This window comes from Anser brachyrhynchus (assembly GCF_964034855.1).
Source record: "Anser brachyrhynchus genome assembly, chromosome: 19".
NCBI lineage: Eukaryota > Metazoa > Chordata > Aves > Anseriformes > Anatidae > Anser > Anser brachyrhynchus.
In genome coordinates this window covers 6,946,304-6,968,821 of record NC_137712.1, presented here as the reverse complement: position 1 = coordinate 6,968,821, position 22,518 = coordinate 6,946,304, and the positions used below count along the sequence as shown (strand labels likewise).

Genomic DNA, 22,518 nt, shown 5'->3' with positions numbered 1-22,518 from the left:
GGGCTCACTTTTCCTTCTCCAGCTGCCTTGTGTGCGAACTCGTTGCGAGGCAGGACGTGATGATCTGCGTTCTGGAGCTGTCTGAGCTCACTGCTTTCGAGATGAGTCACTTCCCTCGGAACCGAGCAGCAGGTGGCTGGGGAAATGGAAACCTGCTGCTGCAGGAGCTGCAAGCCTTCCACGAAAGGATTTGCTCCCAGCACTGGGGGGCTGTTCTCCGTGACAATTCAGTGCTGAATTACAGGGTCACAGGAGCACCAAGCCTGGGCTTAGAATCACAGAATCACTAAGGTTGGGAAAACCCTCCAAGATGACCTGGTCCAATCATCCCCTGACTGCCACCATCACCCACTGAGCCATGTCCCTCAGCACCATGCCCAACCTCTCCTTGAACACCCCCAGGGACGGTGACTCCACCACCTCCCTGAGCAACTGTCCCAGTGCCTGACTGCTCCTTCTGAGAAGAAATTCCTCATTTCCAACCTGAACCTCCCCTGGCACAACGTGAGGCCATTCCCTCCGGTCCTATCACTGGTTACCTGTGAGGAGAGGCCGACCCCCAGCTCCCCACAGCTTCCTTTCAGGGAGTCGCAGAGAGCAGTAAGGTCTGCCCTGAGCCTCCTCCAGACCGAACACCCCCAGTTCACAGGACTTGTGTTCCAAACCCCTCACCAGCTTCATAGCCCTGCTCTGGGCACACTCCAAGGCTTGGCGCATTCCCTTTAGAAAGCTGAGGGCTGCAGGGCTCCAACCACAGGCAGCTGGGGCAAAGAGTGTGAGGGTAGGGGTGAGATATGGGGGTAGGGGGTGAGATACGAGGTTACAGGTGAGGTACGAGTGTACGGGGTGAGACATGAAGGTTCAGGCAGGTAAGATATGAGGGTAGGGGTGTGGTGTGGGGCTATGGGGTTAGGTGTGAGGGTACAGGTGAGGTGTGAGGGTATGGGGTGTGATGTGAGGGTTCAGGGTGAGACATGAGGGTTCAGGCAGGTGAGATGTGAGGGTACAGGTGAGATATGAGGGTATGGGGTGAGACATGAAGGTTCAGGCGAGGCGTGAGGGCACAGGGGGAGGCGCTTGGCCCCCCGCCGCCTCCAGCTGCCCCCTCCCCTGCAGCCCCGCCCCCCGCACAGAGCCCCTCAGCCCTACGCCCCCCGCCGCGCTCCGGGCGAGCCGCGCCTACATTTCCCACCCCACCTCGCGCTCCGCTCTTGAGGCCTCCCTCGCTGATTGGCCGCTCGGAGGGAGCGTGACGAGGGGGCGGCGCGCTGATTGGCGGGCGGCGACCCGGAAGGACGGGGCGGGCAGGGGGCGCCCGTCGCTATGGTGAGCGGGGCCTGGAGCGGGGGCTGGGGCCGGGGCCTGGAGCGGGGGCCGGGGCCGGGGCCGGGGGAGCGGGGCCGGCCCCCCCCGCGCCGCCCTGACGCTCTCTCCCTTCACAGGCCACGGCGACGGACCGCGCGGTGGGCTTTGGCCTGGTCGCCTTCAGCCTGGCGCTGTTCGCCTACTACACGCTGTGGATCGTGGTGCTGGTACGGGGCCGCGCGGCGGGGCTGGGGGCGCGCCCGGGGACAGCCCCCGGGTGGCGGTGAGGCGGGCTCCGGGCCCGGCGGGGAGCGCTCGGGTAACGCCGAGCCCTGGGACGGCCCGAGCCCGGGGGCTGAGCGCTCCTCGGGGCAGGCCGGCTGGGGCGGGCAGCGCGGGGCCGCCTGGGAAGCAGCAGCCCCTCACGGGCGTCCCAAGGTGCGAGGGGCGCGGTCGGTGTCGGGCCCGGTGGCATCGCCCCCGAGGCCGGAGCTCCCCTCGCGGCTCTGCCCGCGGCTGTCCCGGGGCTGGTGCTGCAGGCCGAGGAGCTGTAGGTGAGCGCCCAGCAGCGCGGGAGCCATCACGCTGCGCTCCCGGTGTCCGAAGTGCTCCGGTGTCCTCGGGAAACGAGCCCTGGCGGGATCTCTGTGAAACGAGGCTGGTGTCGGCCGTTCCCTTCGGGCAGGCAGAGCGTCGGGGGCTTGGTGTGCCTGGGACAGGCCCCTGCATATCCCTCACCAGCCCTGCTGGAGCCCTCGGCCTCGCGTCCGCCCCCCTGCACTCTGCAGCTGCTGCGTGGGGGCTTCACCACGTAGCTCCGGGCGCTCTTTAATTAGCAATCCCCTCGAGCCTGATATTTCCGTCCTGCTTTTGAAACCAGACGGCCGCACGTGTGCGTGACCTGCAGGTGGTGCCCCCCTGCTGACCGCCCTCTCTATCTCTCTCTGCAGCCCTTCATCGACAGCGCCCACGCCATCCACCGCTTCTTCCTGCCCAGGGAGTACGCCGTTATCATCCCCGTGGTGGCCGGGCTGCTGCTGCTGCTATTTATAGGTGAGCGTTATTTCGGTTGTTCTAATTAGGGCCTCCTAAATGAGGAAGAGAGAAGGGGGTTGCTGGGGGGTAGCTAACGCACAGTGCTTGTGACGCGCTGCCCGTGGCTCCTGCAGCAGCTCGGCGTGGTGTGGGCCCTGGTGGTGGGCTCTGTGCGCGCACACGCGCGTGTAACTGGCTCCTTGAGCCTCTGGATGTACATTTGTTTCTTGCTCTCTGCTGAGATTCTGTTCCTCGCTACAGTGTGTTTTTAAAAGTGCCCCTAATTAGAAGTTTTCTGACCTGATTTGTTCTCTCCCATGGCAGGCGTTTTTATAGTGGTGGTGACGTGGAAGAGCAGGAAGCCTGCCAAGAAATCGGAGTGAAGGGCCGGCAGAGAGATGAGGAGGAGGCCCCCGCCCTGCAGTGCCCCGGCCAGGAAGAGGCTGCAGCACCGCGCGGCCGCCTCCTCCACAGCTCGCTCGCAGCCGCGGCGCCGAGCTGGCTGCTCTCCCTCCCCACATTCCTTCCTGAGAAGCAGCAGCCTCGTGGAGTTTACGACTTACTGACCAAAAGGGAGCAGAACTGGCTGACGGGACTCGCCAGGAGAGGGCCCAGAGCTCTGGCTCTGAGGGAGCCGCTCCCCAGCTGGGCTACGTGCGGCCCCTGTGCTTTGGCCCGGCCGTGCGGGAGCTGCTGGGGCGCAGCCAGCCCAGCCAGACCCCTGTCAGGTGCCTGGCCTCTGGGTAGTCCTTCCTCTCTGCTCCTGCTGTGTCCACTAGTTTGTTCCCTGTTTGTTTTTTTTTTTTCTAACTTTATACACTGTTTGTGTTTTTTTTAAATCGGATCCAAGACTGTGAAGAAAGAAAATAAGGTTTGGGGCTTGGAAAAGGCAGTCTCGTGTTCTCCATCTGCCTGCTGGCAGGGCTAACTAACGGTGGTGCTGCGGGCTCTCGAAGTTCGGAAGGACCCCCCGGTGAGGCCAGGCTCACAGAGGACACGGGGACAGTGCCGCTGTCCCCTCCTGCAGCGTCCAGCTGAGGCCGTGGCCATGCCCTGGCTCACAGAGGAAGCGTTCGGCTCCCCCTCTGGGGTGGGAACCGCATCCAGCAGCCGTCAGCTGGGCTCCTGCCTGCACCGGGCCCTGCCCGGCAGCACCCGGCCTCCCCCGTGGGCCCCTTCTGGCAGCAGCCCCTGCCCCGAGCCGCGCTGCCAGCGGCTGCCCCGGGCTGTAGCGGGCTGCCTTCGCCCCCAGTAAAGGTGTCTGCAGGGTCTCCATCTTTGGCCTCCTCCCGTGCCGCGTGCGGAGGTGCAGCTCCAGTCTCGTCTCCTGCCGCGGGGAGATGAGTTCACGGGGGGGCTGGGGCGGTGCCAGGCGTCAGCTGCCTCCGCTGAAGATGCAGACGAAGCAGGAGATGCGCTTCCTGCTCGCCAGCCTGCCCCCCGCTACCTCCGGCACCTCGAGGCGCTCCCCCACTCGCTGCTCGTCCGCCTGCTGGGTGAGGGCGGCCGGGGTGGGACCGGAGGGACTTGGGGGGGGGGGGGCTGTGGGGCACTCATGGCACTCGCCCCCGCCGCCCCCAGGCGCCCCCAGCATTGTCCTGCCCCGCCGGAGGAAGGTAGGCGCCCCCTCTGCAGCCCTGCCCTGTCCCCAGCGCTACTTCGCGGTCACGCAGAGCGGCTTCTTCCCCGGCGAGGGGATCCTCGAGGGCAGGGCGTCCGTCTGTCCTGCCAGGCCTGGGGTCTGTCCACTGAGTGCTGCCCACGTCTGTCTGTCTGTCTGTCCTGGGGGTGGCCGTGTCCTGTTGTCCCAGGGCATGCAATGTCCGTCTGTCCTGGCAAAGCCAGCGTCTGTTTGCCGCCTCCCCTTGGTGCGTGGTGTCCGTGTGTCCTGGGGAATGGTGTCTGTGTGTCCTGGGGAACGTGGTGACCGTTTGTCCGGATGAACACGGTGTCTGTCCATCCTGGGGAAGGTGGTGTCCGTCTGTCCTTGGTGCCTGGTGTCTGTCTGTCCTGGAGAATGTGGTGTCCATCTGTCCTGGGGAACGTTGTATCTGTCTGTCCTGGGGAACGTTGTGTCTGTCCTTGGTGCCTGGTGTCTGTCTGTCCTGGGGAACGTGGTGTCCATCCACCCCTGGTGCCCAGTGTCTGTCTGTCCTGGTGCCCGGTGTCCGTCTGTCCGGCGCCTTCCCCCCCCCGCCGGGCTGGCTGTCGGAACGGAGCTGCTCGCCCCCCCGCAGGTACGACATCCAGGGCTGCCGCCTGGACCGCGGGGCCGAGCCCGCGACCGCCGTGGCGCTGAAGGACCTCAACTCCGAGGGCAAGTCCCTCGCCCTGGGTAAGGGGGGGGCACGGGGGGGGCACGGCGAGGCGCCGGGGGGCTGAGGCTGCCCCGCGTGCCGCAGGCGCCCAGCGGCCGTGGCTGCTGCGGCAGCTGGAGCTCGACAGGGCGCGCGGCACGGTGAGTGGTGCCCGGTGAGGGGGCAATGGGCTGGAGCCCCCCCGTGTCCCTGCTCCGTTTTGGGGGGCTGAGCCCCCTGCCCGCCTCCCCGCAGGTCCCCGGCGCCGTGCCGCGTCCTGCCGGGCTCGGGGACGAGCCAGAGCCAGCGCCCGCTGCCCGGCGGCAGCAAGCCCCTGCACCGCATCGACGGGCCGCAGCGGCGCTACTTGGTGGGGCTGGTGGATCTCTTCGCCGCCTACACCTTCCGCAGGCGCCTCGAGCGCCTCTGGAAGAGGATCCGCTACCGGGACGGGTCCTTCTCCACCCTGCAACCCTGCTGCCTATGCCCAGCGGCTGTGCCGGTGGGTGGAAACGCACAGCGAGTGGCGGCCGCGCTCGGAGCTCGCCTAAAACCCCGTTCCTGCACCAGAAGCTGAGCGGAGATGTGTTGTTTGGGATGTGGACGGAGGGCACCTGCCACCCGCTCGCCTGCCCAGAAGCGTCCCCAGAAATGCTGCCCTGCCCCGGGCTGAGCCTCGCGGGGCTGCGTGCCCGCCCCAGGGCCTTCGGCTCCCCGGGGGATAAGCGGGGAATGCCGCGCCGCAAAGGGCAGCGGCCCTAAAAATAACCCTGCGGGAGCAGCCGGCAGCATCACGAGGTGGCCGTGCTCCAGCCCAGGCTGAAGGTCAGGGCGCTGGGTGTGCCCTGTGCGGCTCGAGCTGCCCTCAGCACCGCGCTTTGTGCCTCAGTTTCCCCCCTCGCAGCCTCTCTCGGGGGGCAGCGGGGTCCCCGCACCCCGGGGGGCTCCTGCGCTGTTTCTGGGTGCAGTGCCTTGCTCCGGAGTCCCCTTCGCCTTCCAGGACCCCCCCCCCGTGGGCCAATGTCCATGTCCCTGGGCAGGATCCGGCCCCACTTGTGCCGTGCCCCCCCCCATCAGCATGGGGCCTCACACCCTGCATCCAGGACAGCCCCTGTGCCGTGGCAGCGCCCCACATCCCCCTGCTGAGGTGCTGCGGGGCCACCCTGTGTCCTATTGCCTGCAGCCTGGGCAGGAGGAGAAGGTGGAAACGCAGTGGGTACAACCCAAACCCTCCCCGTGGAGCTGCTGCCGCGTGGCAGGGCCGCCCGCACCCCAGCCTCGGGGGGCGCGGTGCTACCGCCAGCTCCGAGGGAGCTGAAAAATTAAATAAAATCCGCTGCAGGCTATCCGGGAGCGATTCCTGCTTGGCGTGGGATGCCCAAGGGTGGGTGGGCGCTCTGGCCCATCACGGGAGGGCTGCTGGCCGGGGTTCCCCGCACAGACACGGCCACTGGTGTGCTGTGCCACCATCGCCGCCTCTTCCAGCCCTGCAGAAGCCTGCTGGGACGGGGGCACCGGCTTCGAGGCGGCGGTGGTTTCACCCTGATGGGGAGCCCAGCGCCTCAAAGCGTGGGAGAAGTTACACGGCCAGATCTCAAGGGCTGCAATAAGGACAGCGTGCCGCCCCAGCACAGGGCCCCGCAGGCCTCCCGCTCCTGTGTGGGCTCCTCCACATGCCACAGGGCAGCTCCTGCCCTCCTCCTGTGCTGACGCGCTGGCTGCGGGGCTGTTCCTTGCACCTCTCGGCCCTCTCTCCGCCAGCTGCTGGGGCACAGCACTTTCTTCCTTCACTCTGCTCTCCCAGAGGCCCACCCAGCACCGCTCACGGCCCAGCTCTGGCCACCAGCGGGTCCCTTTTGGGGTGCCTGGCACTGGCTCCCCTCTGACACGGGGCAGCCGCCGGGCTCTGCTCCCAGAGCCCCCCCCGCAGCTCCCCTGCTCCCACCCCCTGCCACGTAACCCCAACACAAAGTTTGTTTCTCTTATTTCCTTGTCTTCTGCTTGGAAAAACAAAGTCCAGGGGCAGGCGGCAGCTGTGGGCAGGCGGCTCGCTGCGGGGACGGCTCCTGCAGGTGCTCTGCGCCTCGGTCCTGGTGCCAGGGGCTGCAGGGGACGGGTGGGTGGCTTGTGGCCCCCCCGAGGCCATCTGCCAGGACGGGGGCAGCGGGAGGCCAACCTGCCCCAGCCCCACTCCCCAAATAGCCCCCGGGCCATTGCTACTGCCCCTGAGTGCGCAGCGAGCTGCTCTGGGCTGGGGGGCGCGGGGGTGAGAAAGGGGCTTGGGGACGGGGGGGGACAGGGGGGCTGCAGGGACCCCCGGGCTGGGGACAGGGCTGGGAGGGCACCGCAGGTGGGGGGCGAGGAGTGGGGACGGGTGCCGGGGCCCGTCCTGGCTCTGTCGGTCCCGGGGGACGCGGGCTGGGGGCCGGGGCGCAGGGGATGGACGGGGACCGGGGTCGGTACCGGCTCTGCCCCTCCGGGGGCTGGGGCGTGGGCGAGCGCTCGGGGGGCGCACGGGAGCGCTGCCGGGGGCTGGGGGCGGCTCCGGGAGCTGCGGGGGGCGGCTCTGTGCCGGGGCGCACCGGGACGGGACCGGGACCGGTACCAGGGCACACCGGGACGGGACCGGGGCTGGGACCGGGGCTGGGACCGGGGCTGATATCGGGGCGCACCGGGACGGGACCGCGGCTGGTACCAGGGCGCACCGGGGCTGATACCGGAGCCGGTCCCGGGGCTGGTACCAAGGCGCACCAGGAGGGTCCCGGGGCCGGTCCCGGGGGCCGGGCGGCAGGGCCCGGTGCCGAGGCTCCCCCCCGCGGGGGCGGTCCCGGCAGTGCCCGCTCGGCTCCGCTCCGCCCCGGCGCGGCTCCGCCAGCGCAGCCCGGTGCAGCCGAGCCCGGTGCGGCCGAGCCCGGTGCAGCCCAGCCCGGTGCGGCCGGGATGCGGGGCCCGGCGGTGGCCCCGGGGGCCGGGCAGCGGCACCCCCGCTCCCGCTGCAGCCCCCGCGGGGGCTCCCGGCTCGGTGAGGGGGGGCCGGGGCCTGGGCTGCGCTCCCGGCCCGGGGGGGAGGAGGAAGCGGTTATGGGATGGGGGGAGCTGGGTCTGGGGGGGCGATAATGGGGGGGGGGCGGTCCTGGGGGAGCTGGGTCTGGGGATCTGGGGGGTGATAATAGAGGGGGGGGTCCTGGGGGTCGCTGGGGGACTCGGTTCAACGGGAACGTCCCAGGGATGGGGCAGGTCCTGGGTACGGGGGGGGTCATGAGCGCGGGGAGGGGGGTGCTGGAGTACCGGAGGGTCCCAGTGGGGTCCCCAGCTGTGATGGAGGAGAGCTCGGCACCAGCCCCCTTCCTTCCCCCCCTCCCCACCCCACTGACCCCAGGCCCCGTGCAGGGTGCGTGCCCCGACCCCCCAGGTAACGCCGGCTGCCCCCGCGGGACCCCCGCCGGCCGCCCTCGCCCCGCAGGATGAAGACGCTGGTGAGTACCCCGGGGTGCCGGGAGCGGGGGGCTACGGGGCCGGGGCGAGCCTGCGGGCATCACGGGGCTGCTCACCCCAAAACCCACACCGGGGCAGGGCCCTGCCCGGCGGCCCCGCTGGGCGCTTGGCACCCCCCTGGACCCCGGAGTGGGAGCAGGGGCTGGAGCCTGGCGTGAGCACAGGCGCTCGGCCCCACGGCACGCGGCCATGCAGCGCGTGGGTCTGGCTGCGTGCAGGAAGTGAGTCACGCGCAGGCACCGGCGGCTCCTCATCCCCACCCCAGCGAGCGCCCGAGCCGATGCATCCTCCCCCGAGAGGCCGGTTTTGCCGCGAGGCATCCCGGTGCCTCTCCGAGCACCCGACGCGGGGCCAGCGCACACGGCCTGGGCCTGGAGAACCTTCCCCGCTCTGCTTCCAGATCCGCTTCTTCCTCGCCCTGGTGTGCATGGCCGCCGTCTCTGTGCTCTACGTCCTGCTCTGCTCCCTCGCCTGCCTGCGGCCCTGCTGCCGGGCGGCACGGCGCTGGGACGGCCCCGCGTACGCTGCGCCCGCCGTGCTCAGCTTCCAGGGGTACAGCCGCGTCCCCGACGGGCAGGTGCGTGGGGACGGGGAGGGGACAGCCTGACCCCTGCTGCCCCCGTGCCTCAGTCTCCCCTTCCTCAGGGAAGGGTGAAGCGGGCCCGGGAGACGGGGAAAGCGCTGGCACCTGGAGGGGGCCGTGCTGACGGCGCGTGTCCCCGCAGCCGCTGCAGCGAGCGCCGTGCCGCCGCTGCGCCGTCGTCTCCAGCTCGGGGCAGATGCTGGGCTCGCGCCTGGGGCAGGCCATTGACGGGCAGGAGTGCGTGCTGCGCATGAACCACGCGCCCACCGCCGGCTACGAGGAGGACGTGGGGACGCGGAGCACCGTCCGCGTGGTGTCGCACACCAGCGTCCCGCTGCTGCTGAGGAACCAGCCCTACTTCTTCCAGCAGTCCCAGGAGACTGTCTACGTCATCTGGGGGCCCCCCAAGAAGATGAGCCGGGAGAAGGGGGGCTCCACCTACCGGGCGCTGCTGAAGGTGATGGAGACGTACCCGCGCCTGCAGATCTACACCCTGACCGAGGAGAAGATGGCCTACTGCGACGACGTCTTCCAGAACGAGACGGGGAAGAACAGGTACCGCGGCCTCACCCCGGAGCGCTGACCCCCGGGGCCGAGCCCCCTGCTCTGGCCGAGCCCCTGCTGGGTGTCCATCCGTCTGTCTGCCCGTCCGTCCTCCAGCGCGGCCGCCTGTGCGTTGCAGGGTGAAGTCGGGCTCCTTCCTGAGCACGGGCTGGTTCACCATGATCCTGGCCATGGAGCTGTGCGAGCGCATCCGCGTCTTCGGCATGGTCAGCGACAGCTACTGCAGGTGCGGGGCCGGGGGGCGGCTTGGCGGCGCCGGGCACCGGAGGGGCCACATCCTGCTCAGCTTCCTCCCTGCGCCGCCAGGGAGAAGAACCACACGAGCGTGCCTTACCACTACTTCGAGAAGGGCCGGCTGGACGAGTGCAGGATGTACCTGGTGCACGAGCGGGCCCCCCGCGCCGGGCACCGCTTCATCACCGAGAAGGCCATCTTCTCCCGTTGGGCCAAGAGGAGGGACATCGTCTTCACTCACCCGTCGTGGGCGGGCGGGTAGGAGCGGCGGCACGGCGCCATGGCTGCCTCAGCCCTGCCGGTGCCCAGGTTGGAAGCCTCTTGTTGTACCCCCAGGTCTGGTGGGTGTGTGGGTGGCAGCGGGGGGACCCCCACCCCGTGCCAGCGCGTGGGGGACGGGGCTGGACCCACTGAGCCCCCCCAGCTGCAGGCACCAAGCTGCCTTGGACACAAGGGGACCTCGCCGGCACCACCAGATGGATGTTTGCTGTGGGATTCAGCGTTTGGTGACATGAGGAGGGGAAATTCAGCCCCCACCAGCCACTGCCTTGTCCCAGGATGGAGCCCCAGAGCCATGGGACCTGGTGCCACGTGTGGGGCACAGGGAATGGGGCCGGGCTGTCCCCTCCGGCCTGTCCCCACGCTGCCACCGGGACAGGGCTCCGCGTGCCTCCTGCCCCCCAGCCCAGGGCCACGCGCCCTGGGAGCTCCGAGTTGCCTTGTCACAAGTGCCCTTGGACCGAGACCAAAGCAAACGCGCCCATTAAAGCCTTCGTAACGCCACGGGCCCCGCGCTGCGGCCGCGGCGGCGACAGGAGCCGGAGGTGCGCGGGTGGCGGGCGCGTGGGGACGGGAGCGGGGGGGCACAGGGGGGTAGCTGGGGGCTGCCGGCTCGTCGTGCCCTGCCGGGCTATAAATACGACGGGGATTTGATGGACGGGGTTAGAGCGGTGCCCAACACGGAGCAGGGCGCTGGAAGGGGTTATTTGGGACGCGGGGGCGGAGGTGCTATGGGACGGGAGCTGACCCCGATGTGGCTGTGTGCCCGGAGAGAGGGGGCGAGCTGTGGGCACGGCACGCAGGGTGCTGATAAACGGCTCGTGGGACGGCCGGAGCGGCGAGGAGGGCGGCAGAGCTGCGGGGTGCTGGGCTGGGGTCACCTTCGCTCCTGTTTCAGCCGGCGCCTGCCGCTTTGGGGCTGTTCCTGGGGGTTTTGCCAGCGCAGCTCCCCACGCATGCCGCTCGCAGGGGAGGCCGGGGAGCTCCTCGGCCCCGCTCCGCAGCGGAGCCAAAAACCCCGGGGACGGCCCCGAGTGGGTCCGTGGGCTCCGTACCACGTCGGGACCTCGCAGCCCCCCCAACATCAGTGGGGTGCCGAGGGGGCACAGCGCTGCGCCACCCCATAAATGCCGGGCACCCACGGGCACCCAGGCACCCCGAGCCACCCACGCACCCCCGGCGCACCCCATGCGCTCCCCGTCGGGGCGGGCGGTGCTTGGATCCCCCCCAGCGCGTCCCCGCCCCGGGCACCGAGTGCGCGCGCGCGCGCGGCCGGCGAGCCCCGGGAGCGCGCAGCGGCGGCGGCGCAGTGCGCAGCGGAGCGGGCGGTCCGTCGGTCCGTCCGTCGGTCCGTCCGTCGGGCTGCCGGTCCGTCCGCCGGTCGGTGGGTGCGTGGCTGGCACCGGGGCCGGGGGGGGGGGGGAAGGGGGGCGCTGCACGGCCGTGGGGGGGGCAGCGCGCACCGGGCCAGGGCGGCTCCGGGCTCCGGCCTGCCTGGGAAATGCAACGGGGGCTGCCCGGGGGGGCCGAGAGGGAGGGGGGGGTTATAGGGGATTCCCGGGCACCGGGGGGGTTGCATTACGGAAAGGGGGGGGCTGCATCCCGGGAACATGGGGGGTTGCATCCTGGGAACGGGGGGGCTGGGTTCTGGGAACGGGGGGGGGGGTTGCATCCCGGGAACCTGGGGGGGGCTGCATCCTGGGAACTAGGGGGCTGTGTTCCGGGAACAGGGGGGTTGCATCCTGGAAACCTCGGGGTTTGCAACCTGGAAACCAGGGGACTGCATCCCAGGAACAGGGGGGTTGCATCCCCTGGGAGCTGGGAGAGCCGCTTCCCGGGTACTGGGGGGGCTGTATCATGGGAACGGGGGGGCTGCATCCCGGGTACTGGGGGGGCTGTATCGTGGGAACTGGGGGGGCTGCATCCCGGGTACTGGGGGGCCTGTATCATGGGAACTGGGGGGGCTGTATCATGGGAACTGGGGGGCTGCATCCCAGGAACCAGGGGGTTTGCATTCTGGGAACCAGGGGATTGCATTCCCGGAACCAGGGGGGGGCTGCATCCCGGGTACCGGGGGGGCTGCATCCCGGGGCTGGGGGAGGATTTGCACAGCAGAGCACAAAAGCTTCTCACTGCGGGGGCGCAGGGAGGGCTCGCATAGCGGGGTGACACGGGGGGGCGGCAGGGGCTGTGCGCCGGAGGTGTGGGCAGGTTTGCACCGGGGGGGGGGGGTTGGGGGCGGCTGGCAGCGTGGGGAGCCGGGCTGGCTCAGCGCTTCCCCGGCACGGCAGCGATGTGACCCCGGGTGCCACCATGGCCCTGGCGCCGGCTGGAGGGGCCCGGCAGCACCCCGCAGCTCGGGGGGCGCACGGGGAGGAGGAGGCGGACGAGGCCCCCCCGGCACCGCTCGCCGCCCGCTGCAGATGAACGCCCTGGGCCAGGTAAGGGACCCCCGTGCTGGGGTCACCCGCAGCAAAACCCAGCGGGGGGGGGGGGGGGGCCTGGATGTGGCACCCCCATCCCTGGCACCTGCGTCCCGTGCTGTACCGTGCTCTGCCCCGTGCAGGGACGGGAGCTCCTGGCACCGTCCCCTCTCCACAGGGCAGGGGCACCATAAAATGCGGCCATTCCCTGGCTGTTGGTACCTTCCTGGGCAGCGACACCAGCCCTGAAAGCCCTTCGAGGCCCCCCCGGCGGGTTAAACACCAGCTGCTATGTAATTTTCCATCCCAGCTCCTCCCAAGGCAGTCAGCAAAGAGGCTTCTTTTTTTTTTTTATATATTTCTAATTGCTCTTGAGTACTACCAAGCAGGAGTGGTGGTGACTCACTGAGGAGGACTTTCAAATATTAATCAGGGCAGGAGGGGGAAGAAAAGCGGGTCCCCCGCAGGGCAGGCATCCCCGGGTGCGCCCACCCCGAGGCCGTTTTAATTGGATTTAGCCGGGAGATCCCGATCACTTTAGGCAGGGGGGCTGAGCGGGGTGCCTGCTGGCGGCTTCACCCACCCGATCCAGCGTTGAATCGGGTGGCTTTCGCCCCAGTGGTGCAGGGATAATCCATCCTGCCCGGAGCTCAGCCCGGCTTGGGGATCAGCCCATCACGTGCGGCTCGTTTCGGGGACGGGCCCCCCGTTGTGGTGCTTTTTGGGGTGACCGCGTGTCTTGCAGGTGCTCGCAGGACGCCAGCGATCGCTCCGCGCTGAGGCCGGCCGGGAGACATGAGCGGCAGCACGGTGAGTGCTGGGCCTGGTGCTGGGCGTCCCCTGGGGGTGCGTGGAGCCCCCCTAAAAGCCAGCCTGCGGGGCTGGGGTTGGGGCGGCCGTGCTAGTGCGAGCTGTGCCAGTGCCAGGCAGGGGCTGCCCCGGCCTTGGACCTTCCTGGCAGCTCCTCCCGCCTCTCGGAGGATTATTCACAGCAGCGAGCGCCTTCCTCCTCCGTCCTCCTCCCAGCTCTGCAGCCATTCCGTTACCCGTTACTGCTGGGGCAGAGGCATGGGGCCGAGAGGGGAAGGGGAGAGCCGTCCCCATCCCCATCCCCGTGTCTCCTCGCTGTCCCCCTCGCCCTGCCTGCGCAGTGTCGTGCCGCTCAGTGCCTCCCCACAGCCTTGCTGTTATTCTTTAATATCTGGAAGCGGCTGAGCATGGCCGGAGGAGCGGTTTGCAGCAGCGCGTGGGGGCAGCTCCTGCTAAATCCACAGCCAGCCAGGGGGGAGCGTGTCAGGGTGCCGGCATCCCAGCGATTCTCCCATCTCCATCCCTTCTGGGAGCCGGCCGGGGGCCGCGGCACCTGACGCTCTCCCCCCGCCCACAGAGCCAGCGCGCCGCCGTCTTCGTGGTCCTCTTTGCCCTGCTCATGCTGCTGATCATCTACAGCTCCAGCAACGGGACCGAGGTCTTCCCCTACGGCGCCCTGCGGGGCCGAGCCCGCCGGCCCCCCGACCTGCGGCGATGGGGGGTGAGCAGCGGGTACCTGCCCGTCTCCGGGAACAAGGTACGGCAGGGCTGGGACGTCACGGCGGGCACTCGCTGCCCTGTGGTGACATCCAGCAGCACCGCCCCCGTCGGTGGGACGCCAAAATTCACCCTCTGACCCCGCTGGTCGTCCCCAGAGCCTGACTTCCCACTGCCACCAGTGCGTCATCGTCACCAGCTCCAGCCACCTCCTGGGCACCCGCCTGGGCGCCGAGATCGACCAGGCCGAGTGCGCCATCCGCATGAACGACGCCCCCACCACCGGCTACGAGGCGGACGTGGGCAACAAGACCACGTTCCGCGTGGTGGCCCACTCCAGCGTCTACCGCGTGCTCAAGCGGCCCCAGGAGTTCGTCAACAAGACCCCGGAGACCATCTTCATCTTCTGGGGGCCTCCCGCCAAGATGCAGAAGAGCCTGCTGAAGATCATCCAGCGCGTCAGCGCGTCCTTCCCCAACATGACGGCCTACGTCGTGTCCCCCGGCCGCATGAAGCAGTTCGATGAGCTGTTCCGGGGGGAGACGGGGAAGGACAGGTACCTCGGAGCCCCCGCCGGCACCTTGTCCCCTCTGTCGGTGGCCGGCAGGTCCCCAAGCAGGGCCAGCTCCCGGGGCTGCTCCGTGGGGTTGGCTGCGGTGTCAGACTGGGGGGACTGGGGGGGTTTGGGGGGGTCACCATCTCTTCATCGTGCCCCCGTTTCTCCCCCGCGCCGTGCCCCAGGGAGAAGTCACGCTCGTGGCTCAGCACGGGCTGGTTCACCATGGTGATCGCGGTGGAGCTGTGCGACACCGTCCACGTCTACGGCATGGTGCCCCCCAACTACTGCAGGTACGGTGTCCCCCATCGCCCCCCCTCACCCCGAGTCCCATCCCCGGGGCTCAGCCCATGCTCTCCCCGCAGCCGGCGGCCGCAGCCCCGCCGCATGGCCTACCACTACTACGAGCCCAAGGGCCCCGACGAGTGCACCACCTACATCCACAACGAGCGCAGCCGCCGGGGCAACCACCACCGCTTCATCACGGAGAAGCGCGTCTTTGCCAGCTGGGCCGGCCTCTACAACATCACCTTCTCCCACCCCGCCTGGCCCTAGGGCGGCCGCGCCGAGCGGGGACCCTTGGGAACAGGGACGAGGTCCCCTTGGGACGGGGTCCCCTTGGTACAAGGTCTGGGCCACGCCGTGCACCCCGGGGCTGATGGAGCCCTTGGGGACCGCCTGCCACCGCTGTGCCCAAGGGCTCCGCGTGCCCGTGGTGGGAAGGGTTTTGGGGTGGCGTGTCCCCTCCCGTGGGACAGCAGGCAGGGGAGCCGTGGGGGCATCGCACGGGGGTTAAATCCTGCACAGACCCAGCTCCAAACCCCCCCGGCTGCCTCGCAGCCCACCACCCTGCAAGCACACCCGGGGGCGCTCCGGGTGCACCGTATAGGTCGCGTTGCTTTCACGGCAAAATTTTGGGGACCCCCCCCCCCCCGGTTCTGCTCCCCTCTGCCATCCCCTGCACTGCCAGCCCCAGCACCCCGGCACAAATCCTGGCGTTTTCGGTGGCATCGCCCCCAGAGGGGGGTCCCTGCCCTGCCACCCAGGTAAGGATCAACCCGCGGGGTGCCCACCCCAAAACCCCCGGCCCCGTGCTCGCTGCGGGGGGGCCGGGGCCACACTGCCAAAACCTTTTCTATCGGCACAATGGGAATTTGGGGGCTTTGTTTTTTGCTTTTTTCTCTCCCCACACCCCCCCACCATCCTGGTCCCGGTGTCTGTACTCATTTTCCCTCCCTGAGGCTGAGCAGCGGGGCCGCGGGAGGCGTCCATCGTTTATTCACCGCTCACGAACTATTCAGGAGCTGGTGTACGGTGGCCGGGGGGGGGGGCAGCAGGCTGGGGGGGGGCTGTTATTTATCTCCTGGCGGTGGAAAATTGGGGGAAAATCTCTCAATCCGGCGTGTTTGGGTGCTGAGCCCCAGCAGAGCGCGGCGCCGTGCCTCAGTTTCCCTGGGGCCGTGGCAGCGGGGGGGGGGGGGGGCGCGCACCCCCTGTGCTGTTGGGGTTACACCCGGGGGGGGGCTCAGCCCCCCGGGGGGGTCACCCCCGCGTTTTGTAGTGATTTGTACAGAATAAACCTTGCTGCAGTCTGTTGCCTTGGGCCCTGCCTCCGGGCTGCGTTTTTGGGGCCGGGCGCTGCTTTTGGGGTGTGTGTGTGGGGGGGGGGGGGAAGAACGGGACCCTTCGGGACCCCCCCACCCGTTTTGGGGCTGATCCTGGGGGCTCGAGGCGGGGGGGGAAGACTTTTTTTTTTTTTGGGGGGGGGTTGGAGCGGGGGGGTCCCCCCCAGGACACCCAGCAGGGTGCAGGCCCCCCAGCCCCACCGGGCCCCACAGAGCCTCCTGCGCGGCACCGGGGGGGCTGCGGGCGGGCAGCAGCGGGTGTCCCCCCCCCAACCCGTGTGTGCCCCCCCCCGCTGCCCGCTCCCGGCATGCTCCACGCCGCAGCATTATATACAGCTAGCGGTACGGGCAGGAGCTGCCGCCAGCAGGCAGCTGCCCACCCCACGGCACCCGGCCCCACAGGTCAGTGCCAGCCCCCCCAGCCCCCCCCCCAGCATCCTATCCCCCCCCCCAGCCCTGCAGCCGCTCGGCACCCCGGCCCTGACCCACCCGTGGGTGCCCCCCCACCCCCTCCCCTCCCCACGGTGACCTTGGGGAGGGCGTTTGGGCAGCCGCTGCTTGGGGGTCCCCTGGGGGGGGGGGGCTTGGGGTGACCCCCCCCTCCCCCCGTAAAGGAGTTTGGGGGGGTGGGATGGGGATGGGGGGGGTGGGGTTATGTGGGCAGTGCTGGGGGGGGGGGAGCGGGGCAGCTCTGTGACCACTGGGGGGGGGAATGAGGGGGCTGGGGGGGCGTTGTGTGGGGTGCTGGGGGGGGGCATTGTATGGGGTGCGGGGGGGGCATTGTATGGGGTGCTGGGGGGCATGGCAGGGGGTGCTGCACTATTGCACAGGGTGCTCGGGGGGGTACATTGCACGAGGTGCTGGGGGGGGCGTTTTATGGGGTGCTTGGGGGGGGCATTGCATGGTGTTCTTGGGGGGGGCATTGCACGGGGTGCTGGGGGGGCATTGCACGGGGTGCTGGGGGGCTATGGCAGGGGGTGCTGCACTATTGCATGGGGTGCTTGGTGGGGGGGCATTGCATGGGGTGCTGGGGGGGTGTTTTATGGGGTGCTGGGGGGCGTTGCACAGGTGTTGGGGCATTGCATGGGGTGCTTGTGGGGCATGGCAGGGGGTAATGCACTATTGCACAGGGTGCTGGGGGGGGTGTTTTGTGGGGTGCTGGGGGGGAACAGCTCACAGGGTGCTTGGGGGTCTCACAGAGCTGCTGGTGGCCTTGGCTGGGCCGCCAACGGGCATTGCGTGGGGTACCAAGGGCACTGCTGGGGGTGCTGGGCTATTGCAGGGGTGCCGGGGCCTGGAGCTGGGGGGGGGGGGGGGATGGCAGTGGGGCTGGGATGGGGCCGGGGGGAGGTTTGAGCTCCTGATGGGATGCAGCCTGCGGGGCACACCACACGACAGCTTTTACTGGGCAGCCCCATGCCCCCAGCACCACCCCGCTGAGCTCCCCAGCCCAGCGCCCTCACCCCATCACCCCCAGAGCACCCAGCATTGCTCAGGATCAGGCCACAAGCCCCCCACCCCGCCCCAGGATGCCGGGTCGGCACCAACCACCGAGCCCTCGCACCCCGGTGCCCCCCGTACCTGGGTCCCCCCCTCCGGGCCCACCCTACGGGGACAACGCGGGGTTCGGCCCCCGCGGCGCAGGCAGGCCGTGACCCGGTGCAGGTTTCAGCCCGTCCATACTTAGCCCCTGCCCTTTCCCGGCTGTAACACGACCGGGAGAGCGGCGCAGATCCCTTGGCCCCGGTCTGGCCGGTTTGGGGAGCGCGGGGTGACGCGGGGCGGCCCGGCAGGTGGGTGCCGCGGGCTGGGTGAGGGCAGGCAGGGTGCCCAAACCCGCAGCGGGGTCCCGGGGGGTGCAGCAGGGTGCAGCAATCCCCCACCTCTGGGGCTCTGAGAGGGGGCCGACCCCCCCAAAAACCATCCCCTAAAGCCTCCCCTCCAGCACGCGGGGAGCTGGAGCGATGTAGGTGCTGCCTCCATCGCCCGGCGTCCCAGGGCCGTGTGTCACCCCGAGCAGCACCGCGGGCACGGGGATGTGGTCAGGGCAGGGAGGTGCAGGTCGTGTCACCCTGCGTCACCCGCTGCCACCCAGCGCGGGGCGGGTGGCTGCCGGCAGCCAGGTAGGCGATGGCCGCGGGAGCCGAGCTCCCCAGCTCCCAAAGCCACGAAATTCAGGCAGCGCCTTGCCTTTCCGATATACTTTATACATTTTAGGGCCAAGCTGGGGGGCAGGGCTTCTGCCCCACCACCAGCGTGTCCCCCGGCTTGGCCCCAGCGCTCGGTTTGAGATCTGCTCCATCCCCCAAGGGACGGGAGGGGAGAGCTGTTGTCTCAGCGACACCTCGCGCAGCCCCGGCCCTGGGGACCCCCACGTCCCCGCCGAGCCGCTCACTCCTCTCCTCTCTTCTCCTCCCCTCGCAGCCTGAAGCACTCCTGCACCCCGCCAGCGGCAGCATGTCGACAGGTGAGTGCTCTGCCGTCCCTGCAGCCAGCTCCTTCGTCCCCTTTGCTTCTGCCCCCTGTGCAGCCACCCCCTGGATCCCCTTTGCAGCTGTCCCCCCTGTGCCCCCTCCCCTGTGTCCCCCTTGTGCCCCCCCCGTGTCCCCCTTGTGCCCCATCCCCTTGTTCCCATCCCTGTCCCCTCTGCCCCTCTCGCACCCAACCCCTTGGACCCCTTTTCGTCCATCCCCTGGGTCCCCACCCCGTGTCCATCCCCTGGGTCCCCTCTATGCGCCCCCCCCCCTTTGCATCTGTCCCCTGTGCCCTTGTATCCGCCCCCTCTGCCCCTCTCTAACCGCCGCTCCCCGTGCCCCCCCCGTGCCCATCTCCTGGCCCCCCCCGCCCCGTGCCCACCCCGTGTCCCCTTTCCCTCCTTCCCCCCCCCGGTATCCGATTCCCCGATCCACTTCGCTTCCATCCCCTCTGTCCCCCCCTCGCGTCCATCCCCTGCCTTCTCCGCTCGTCTCCGTCCCCTCTGCCTCCCCCTTGTGTCCACCCAGATCCCCCGGGGCCTCTTCCCACCCCCCCACCCCCCCGGCCCCCCTGCGCCCCCATCTCCTGCCCCCCCCCTTCCCCACCCTCTTGGCTCCTTCCCCGGGCTCGCCGGGTGCCGGGGGAGCTGAAATTTCAGAAGGCCGAGCTGGGGGAGCTGTGCCGGGCGGCCCCGAGGCGGCTCGCCGGTATTTTTAGCTCCCCTCGGGGTCGGATCCCGCAGGTGGGGGGGACCGTGAGGGGACCCCCTCCCCATGTCCCGCAGGCTGGGGTGCTCCGCGGGGTGCTGGCACCCAGCCTCTGCTCCCCAGGCACTGCTTTTGGGGACGATCGGTCCCCAGGGGGCTTTAGGGGCTGCCGGGGGTCACGCCAGGCACTTGAGGCACCCGTGCCGTGCCAAGCGTGCCACGGGCGGGACCAGGATCCGGCCACGGGGATGGATGTGGCCACCCAGGGGAGCCCCGCAGGTCCCCGCCACGAGGCTGGGGACAACGAGTGTCTGCGGGGCACCACAAGGTTGCAGCCCCAGGGCTGAGCCCCAGGGCTGAGGCTCCGTGGGGTCTCTGTGCACGAGCACGTCCAGCTCCGATGTCCCGGACCGCCCAGGTGACGGGGACAAGGGGCACGCGTGGCCGCTCCCCATCCCGGGGTGGGCAGGGGTCGGTCCCCGCGCTGTGGGGCTCAGCCCTGCTGCTGGGGACGGCTCGTCCGACGGTGTCTTTTTGGCTTTTGGGTTTATTTAATTTTTTTCTTTCTTTCCCCCAGAAAAGCTCAAGCACCACAAGATCATCTTTGTGGTGGGTAAGTGGGCGGCCGGGTCCTGCGGCTGGCGGGGTCGAGGTGGGACGGGGGTGGCCGCGGCACCAGCCTGGCTCCTCGAGGCCATGGTGGGGGGTGCTGGGACCAGCAGGGACCACCGGCAGGGTGGCAGCACCTGATGGGACGTGATGGGATGTGATGGGACGTGATGGGACGCTCCTGGGGGTGATGCCACGGGTGCTGGATGGGGTGGGGATGCCCAGGTGCTGATGGGGTCGTGGTGTCCTGGGTGCCATCAGGGTGGTGATGCCCATGTTCTGATGTTTGTGATGTGCTGGGTACCATCGGGGTCGGGATGCCCAGGTGCTGATGGGGTCGTGATGTCCTGGGTGCCATCAGGGCAGCGATGCTCATGTTCTGATGGGGTCGTGATGTCCTAGGTACGACCAGGGCAGCGATGCCCAGGTGCTGATGGGGCTGTGATGTACTAGGCACTATCAGGGTGGCAAAGCCCAGGTGCTGGTGGGGTCGTGATGGCCTAGGTGCCGTCATTTCAGTGATGCCAATGGTGCTGATGGGGTCACGATGTGCTGGGTGCCATCAGGGCGGTGATCCCCAGGTGCCAATTACCCACACCAGCAGCCCGTGCCACCCCAAGCACCGACACCCCCCAGCCCACACCAGAGGCAGCTCTCTCCATCCATCTGGTGCTGGGCTTGGGGACCCCGTCCCCCTTCTCGCCGGGCTCTGGGGACTGCGGTGGCTCTGCGCCGCTTCTCCGGCGTGCCCTCCAGCTCCCTGCTGTGGGCTGGGGCATTGTCACCGCTTGCAGGTGGCCCCGGCTCGGGGAAGGGGACGCAGTGCGAGAAGATCGTGCAGAAGTACGGGTACACCCACCTCTCCACCGGGGACCTGCTCCGGGCGGAGGTCAGCTCGGGCTCTGAACGGGGCAAGAAGCTGCAGGCCATCATGGAGAAGGGCGAGCTGGTGCCCCTGGTGAGTCTGCGCGTGCCCGCCGCGGTGGCTGTGCCCCCCCCCGTTGCCATACGGACGGGGTGGGCGAGTGGCCCCACGACATCTCCGTGCCCCGTCCCCAGGACACGGTGCTGGACATGCTGCGGGACGCCATGGTGGCCAAAGCCGACGTGTCCAAGGGTTTCCTCATCGACGGCTACCCCCGCGAGGTGAAGCAGGGAGAGGAGTTCGAGAAGAAGGTGAGGGCTGGTCCCCACGCTGCGGGGTCCCCCTGAGGGCCGCATGGCGCTGGTGGCAGCAGATCCCATCCCAACGGGGGGCTGAGCTGTCCTCGGGGGGGGACGCATCGCTCCGGGATGTCCTCAGGGGTGACGGGGGGTGGCAGAGAGCCGGGGCTTGGTGTCCCTGGGGTGTCACGCGGGGGTGCCCAGACCCACATGGAGGGCGCCGCAGGGTGGCACAGGGACATCCGTGTGCCAAGCCTGCGCGGTGCCAGCCCCCCCCCGTCCCCGCAGATCGCCGCCCCCACGCTGCTGCTCTACGTGGACGCGGGGAAGGAGACAATGGTGAAGCGCCTGCTGAAGCGGGGCGAGACCAGCGGGCGGGTGGACGACAACGAGGAGACCATCAAGAAGCGCCTCGAGACCTACTACAAGGCCACGGAGCCCGTCATCACCTTCTACAAGAGCAGGGGCATCGTCCGCCAGGTGAGCGGGCCCCGGGGCGGGGATCAATTTGTGTGTGGGGGCTGATACAGGGTTAGGGTTAAGCCCTGCCAGGTTGGGACCTACCAAAACCCCCCAAAAGGGGCTTGGAGGAGCCAGCACCCCCCTAACCCTTCCCTGCAGCTCAACGCCGAGGGCAGCGTGGACGAGGTTTTCCAGCAGGTCTGCTCCTACCTCGACAGCCTGTAGCCGTGCCGGCCGCCCCGCGCCCCCGGCCCCGCGCCCCCCCTCCGCGCGCGCCGGCAGAGACAGCGGAAGAGGCCTTATCCTGTTTTCGTGGACAGAGCCGCGCGAAGGAAATTTCAAGGACATTGTGTTTGGCTCTTTCCCGTCTCTCCCCAGTAAAGTTCGCTTTAATGAGCCCAGACTTTATCTTTTTCTTCTGTCGGAGGAAATGAGTTTTTCTTTCCAGAGATTTTGTTTTTTTTTTTTTCCCCTCTCCGAGTCCCCCCCTCCCCGAGCCCCCCGCCCGTCCCTGGAGCTGATTAGGGCAGGAAGCGGGTGTTTATCCCGCACGTGGGATGCTCGGAGGAAGGGAGGGAGCATCCCGGCCGCTCGCCCCGGCTTCCCGGCCGCCGGGCTGCGGGGGGCCCGTGACCCCGTGCCGGGGCCAGTCCCGCTCACCTTGACCCCATCCCACCCGCTGACCCCCTCATGCCCCTGGAGGAGGGGTCAGCGTCTGGCCCGCATCCTGCCTCTGCCTCCCTGCCCCGCAGCCCCAGGGACAGGGTTTCCACCACTTTCACGCCGTGCACGCGCCAGCCTCGGTGTCTCCTCGCTGCTTCTGCCCCCCGGTGTGTTTTGGGGTACGTGGTGGCTGCGGGCAGCTGTGGCAAAAGGTGACGGGGCTGGGGATGCTGCCTGAGCCCCCCAGGGACATCGGTGCCACCGCACTGCCCCTGGTGCACCCTGACCAAAGGACACGCTGGGGACACCCCCCTGAATCTGGCCACCGGGGTAGGGACAGGGTGGGGGGGCTCAATCGCAGCCCCCAGCCCTATTCGGGATGCTTTGCCCGGCCCCGTGGCAGTGCCGTGGTTTTCCCGGCCATGGTGCAGGAAGGAGGCGGCAGAGCCGTGGCCGTGAGCTTTGGGGCTGCCGTAAATCATGAATCAGCCGCGGGGCCTTGGGGCGGGCAGCGG

The 22,518-nt window shown here is 69.2% G+C and overlaps 5 protein-coding genes across 15 annotated transcripts; all 5 read left to right on the top strand.

The window, feature by feature from the left end:
- Nucleotides 1-1,186: 1,186 nt before the first annotated feature.
- On the top strand, nt 1,187-3,228 carry DPM2 (dolichyl-phosphate mannosyltransferase subunit 2, regulatory). Its single transcript, XM_080562510.1, has 4 exons — nt 1,187-1,326; nt 1,443-1,532; nt 2,256-2,358; nt 2,665-3,228. Exons 1-4 carry the CDS (start codon nt 1,324-1,326, stop codon nt 2,721-2,723), a joined length of 255 nt encoding a protein of 84 aa, XP_080418636.1. The 5' UTR covers nt 1,187-1,323; the 3' UTR covers nt 2,724-3,228.
- A 136-nt stretch (nt 3,229-3,364) lies between these two features.
- PIP5KL1 (phosphatidylinositol-4-phosphate 5-kinase like 1) lies at nt 3,365-5,461 on the top strand. Its single transcript, XM_080562508.1, has 3 exons — nt 3,365-3,956; nt 4,578-4,675; nt 4,893-5,461. The coding sequence occupies exons 1-3, from the start codon at nt 3,681-3,683 to the stop codon at nt 5,212-5,214; spliced, it is 696 nt and encodes a 231-aa protein (XP_080418634.1). The 5' UTR covers nt 3,365-3,680; the 3' UTR covers nt 5,215-5,461.
- Nucleotides 5,462-7,505: 2,044 nt separating this feature from the next.
- ST6GALNAC4 (ST6 N-acetylgalactosaminide alpha-2,6-sialyltransferase 4) lies at nt 7,506-10,296 on the top strand. Of its 3 annotated transcripts, XM_080562503.1 has the most exons (7): nt 7,506-7,659; nt 8,028-8,113; nt 8,533-8,709; nt 8,858-9,270; nt 9,398-9,505; nt 9,586-9,822; nt 9,990-10,296. In XM_080562503.1, exons 2-6 carry the CDS (start codon nt 8,102-8,104, stop codon nt 9,773-9,775), a joined length of 900 nt encoding a protein of 299 aa, XP_080418629.1. In that variant the 5' UTR covers nt 7,506-7,659; nt 8,028-8,101; the 3' UTR covers nt 9,776-9,822; nt 9,990-10,296. The 3 variants fall into 3 exon arrangements, with proteins under 3 accessions (XP_080418629.1, XP_080418627.1, XP_080418628.1); XM_080562501.1 differs by having other exon boundaries at nt 9,586-10,296; XM_080562502.1 differs by having other exon boundaries at nt 7,508-7,659; nt 8,017-8,113; nt 9,586-10,296.
- On the top strand, nt 10,206-15,901 carry ST6GALNAC6 (ST6 N-acetylgalactosaminide alpha-2,6-sialyltransferase 6). Of its 8 annotated transcripts, none has more exons than XM_080562494.1 (7): nt 11,031-11,176; nt 12,084-12,233; nt 12,961-13,025; nt 13,603-13,782; nt 13,901-14,298; nt 14,484-14,591; nt 14,664-15,901. In XM_080562494.1, exons 3-7 carry the CDS (start codon nt 13,011-13,013, stop codon nt 14,851-14,853), a joined length of 891 nt encoding a protein of 296 aa, XP_080418620.1. In that variant the 5' UTR covers nt 11,031-11,176; nt 12,084-12,233; nt 12,961-13,010; the 3' UTR covers nt 14,854-15,901. The 8 variants fall into 8 exon arrangements, with proteins under 8 accessions (XP_080418624.1, XP_080418618.1, XP_080418620.1 ...); XM_080562493.1 differs by having other exon boundaries at nt 11,040-11,180; XM_080562496.1 differs by having other exon boundaries at nt 11,065-11,160.
- Nucleotides 15,902-16,234: 333 nt separating this feature from the next.
- On the top strand, nt 16,235-21,741 carry AK1 (adenylate kinase 1). Of its 2 annotated transcripts, XM_080562478.1 has the most exons (8): nt 16,235-16,325; nt 18,348-18,390; nt 19,683-19,718; nt 20,509-20,672; nt 20,774-20,890; nt 21,167-21,358; nt 21,500-21,576; nt 21,623-21,741. In XM_080562478.1, exons 2-7 carry the CDS (start codon nt 18,381-18,383, stop codon nt 21,563-21,565), a joined length of 585 nt encoding a protein of 194 aa, XP_080418604.1. In that variant the 5' UTR covers nt 16,235-16,325; nt 18,348-18,380; the 3' UTR covers nt 21,566-21,576; nt 21,623-21,741. The 2 variants fall into 2 exon arrangements, with proteins under 2 accessions (XP_080418604.1, XP_080418603.1); XM_080562477.1 differs by having other exon boundaries at nt 21,500-21,741.
- The last annotated feature ends 777 nt before the right edge of the window (nt 21,742-22,518 follow it).

Excerpts from the sequence above, each read along its gene's own strand:
- DPM2 (XM_080562510.1), top strand. Across the intron at positions 1,533-2,255 it reads CGCTGTGGATCGTGGTGCTG|CCCTTCATCGACAGCGCCCA; the intron begins GTACGGGGCCGC and ends CTCTCTCTGCAG. Across the intron at positions 2,359-2,664 it reads GCTGCTGCTGCTATTTATAG|GCGTTTTTATAGTGGTGGTG; the intron begins GTGAGCGTTATT and ends CTCCCATGGCAG.
- PIP5KL1 (XM_080562508.1), top strand. The coding sequence starts at position 3,681 with ATGAGTTCACGGGGGGGCTGGGGCGGTGCCAGGCGTCAGCTGCCTCCG. Across the intron at positions 3,957-4,577 it reads TCCTGCCCCGCCGGAGGAAG|GTACGACATCCAGGGCTGCC; the intron begins GTAGGCGCCCCC and ends GCCCCCCCGCAG. Across the intron at positions 4,676-4,892 it reads GGGCAAGTCCCTCGCCCTGG|GTCCCCGGCGCCGTGCCGCG; the intron begins GTAAGGGGGGGG and ends GCCTCCCCGCAG.
- ST6GALNAC4 (XM_080562503.1), top strand. Across the intron at positions 9,271-9,397 it reads AACGAGACGGGGAAGAACAG|GGTGAAGTCGGGCTCCTTCC; the intron begins GTACCGCGGCCT and ends TGTGCGTTGCAG. Across the intron at positions 9,506-9,585 it reads GTCAGCGACAGCTACTGCAG|GGAGAAGAACCACACGAGCG; the intron begins GTGCGGGGCCGG and ends CTGCGCCGCCAG.
- ST6GALNAC6 (XM_080562492.1), top strand. The coding sequence starts at position 10,981 with ATGCGCTCCCCGTCGGGGCGGGCGGTGCTTGGATCCCCCCCAGCGCGT. Across the intron at positions 11,181-13,664 it reads GTCCGTCCGCCGGTCGGTGG|CTCCAGCAACGGGACCGAGG; the intron begins GTGCGTGGCTGG and ends GATCATCTACAG. Across the intron at positions 13,783-13,900 it reads TGCCCGTCTCCGGGAACAAG|AGCCTGACTTCCCACTGCCA; the intron begins GTACGGCAGGGC and ends GGTCGTCCCCAG.
- AK1 (XM_080562478.1), top strand. Across the intron at positions 19,719-20,508 it reads CAAGATCATCTTTGTGGTGG|GTGGCCCCGGCTCGGGGAAG; the intron begins GTAAGTGGGCGG and ends CACCGCTTGCAG. Across the intron at positions 20,891-21,166 it reads GAGAGGAGTTCGAGAAGAAG|ATCGCCGCCCCCACGCTGCT; the intron begins GTGAGGGCTGGT and ends CCGTCCCCGCAG.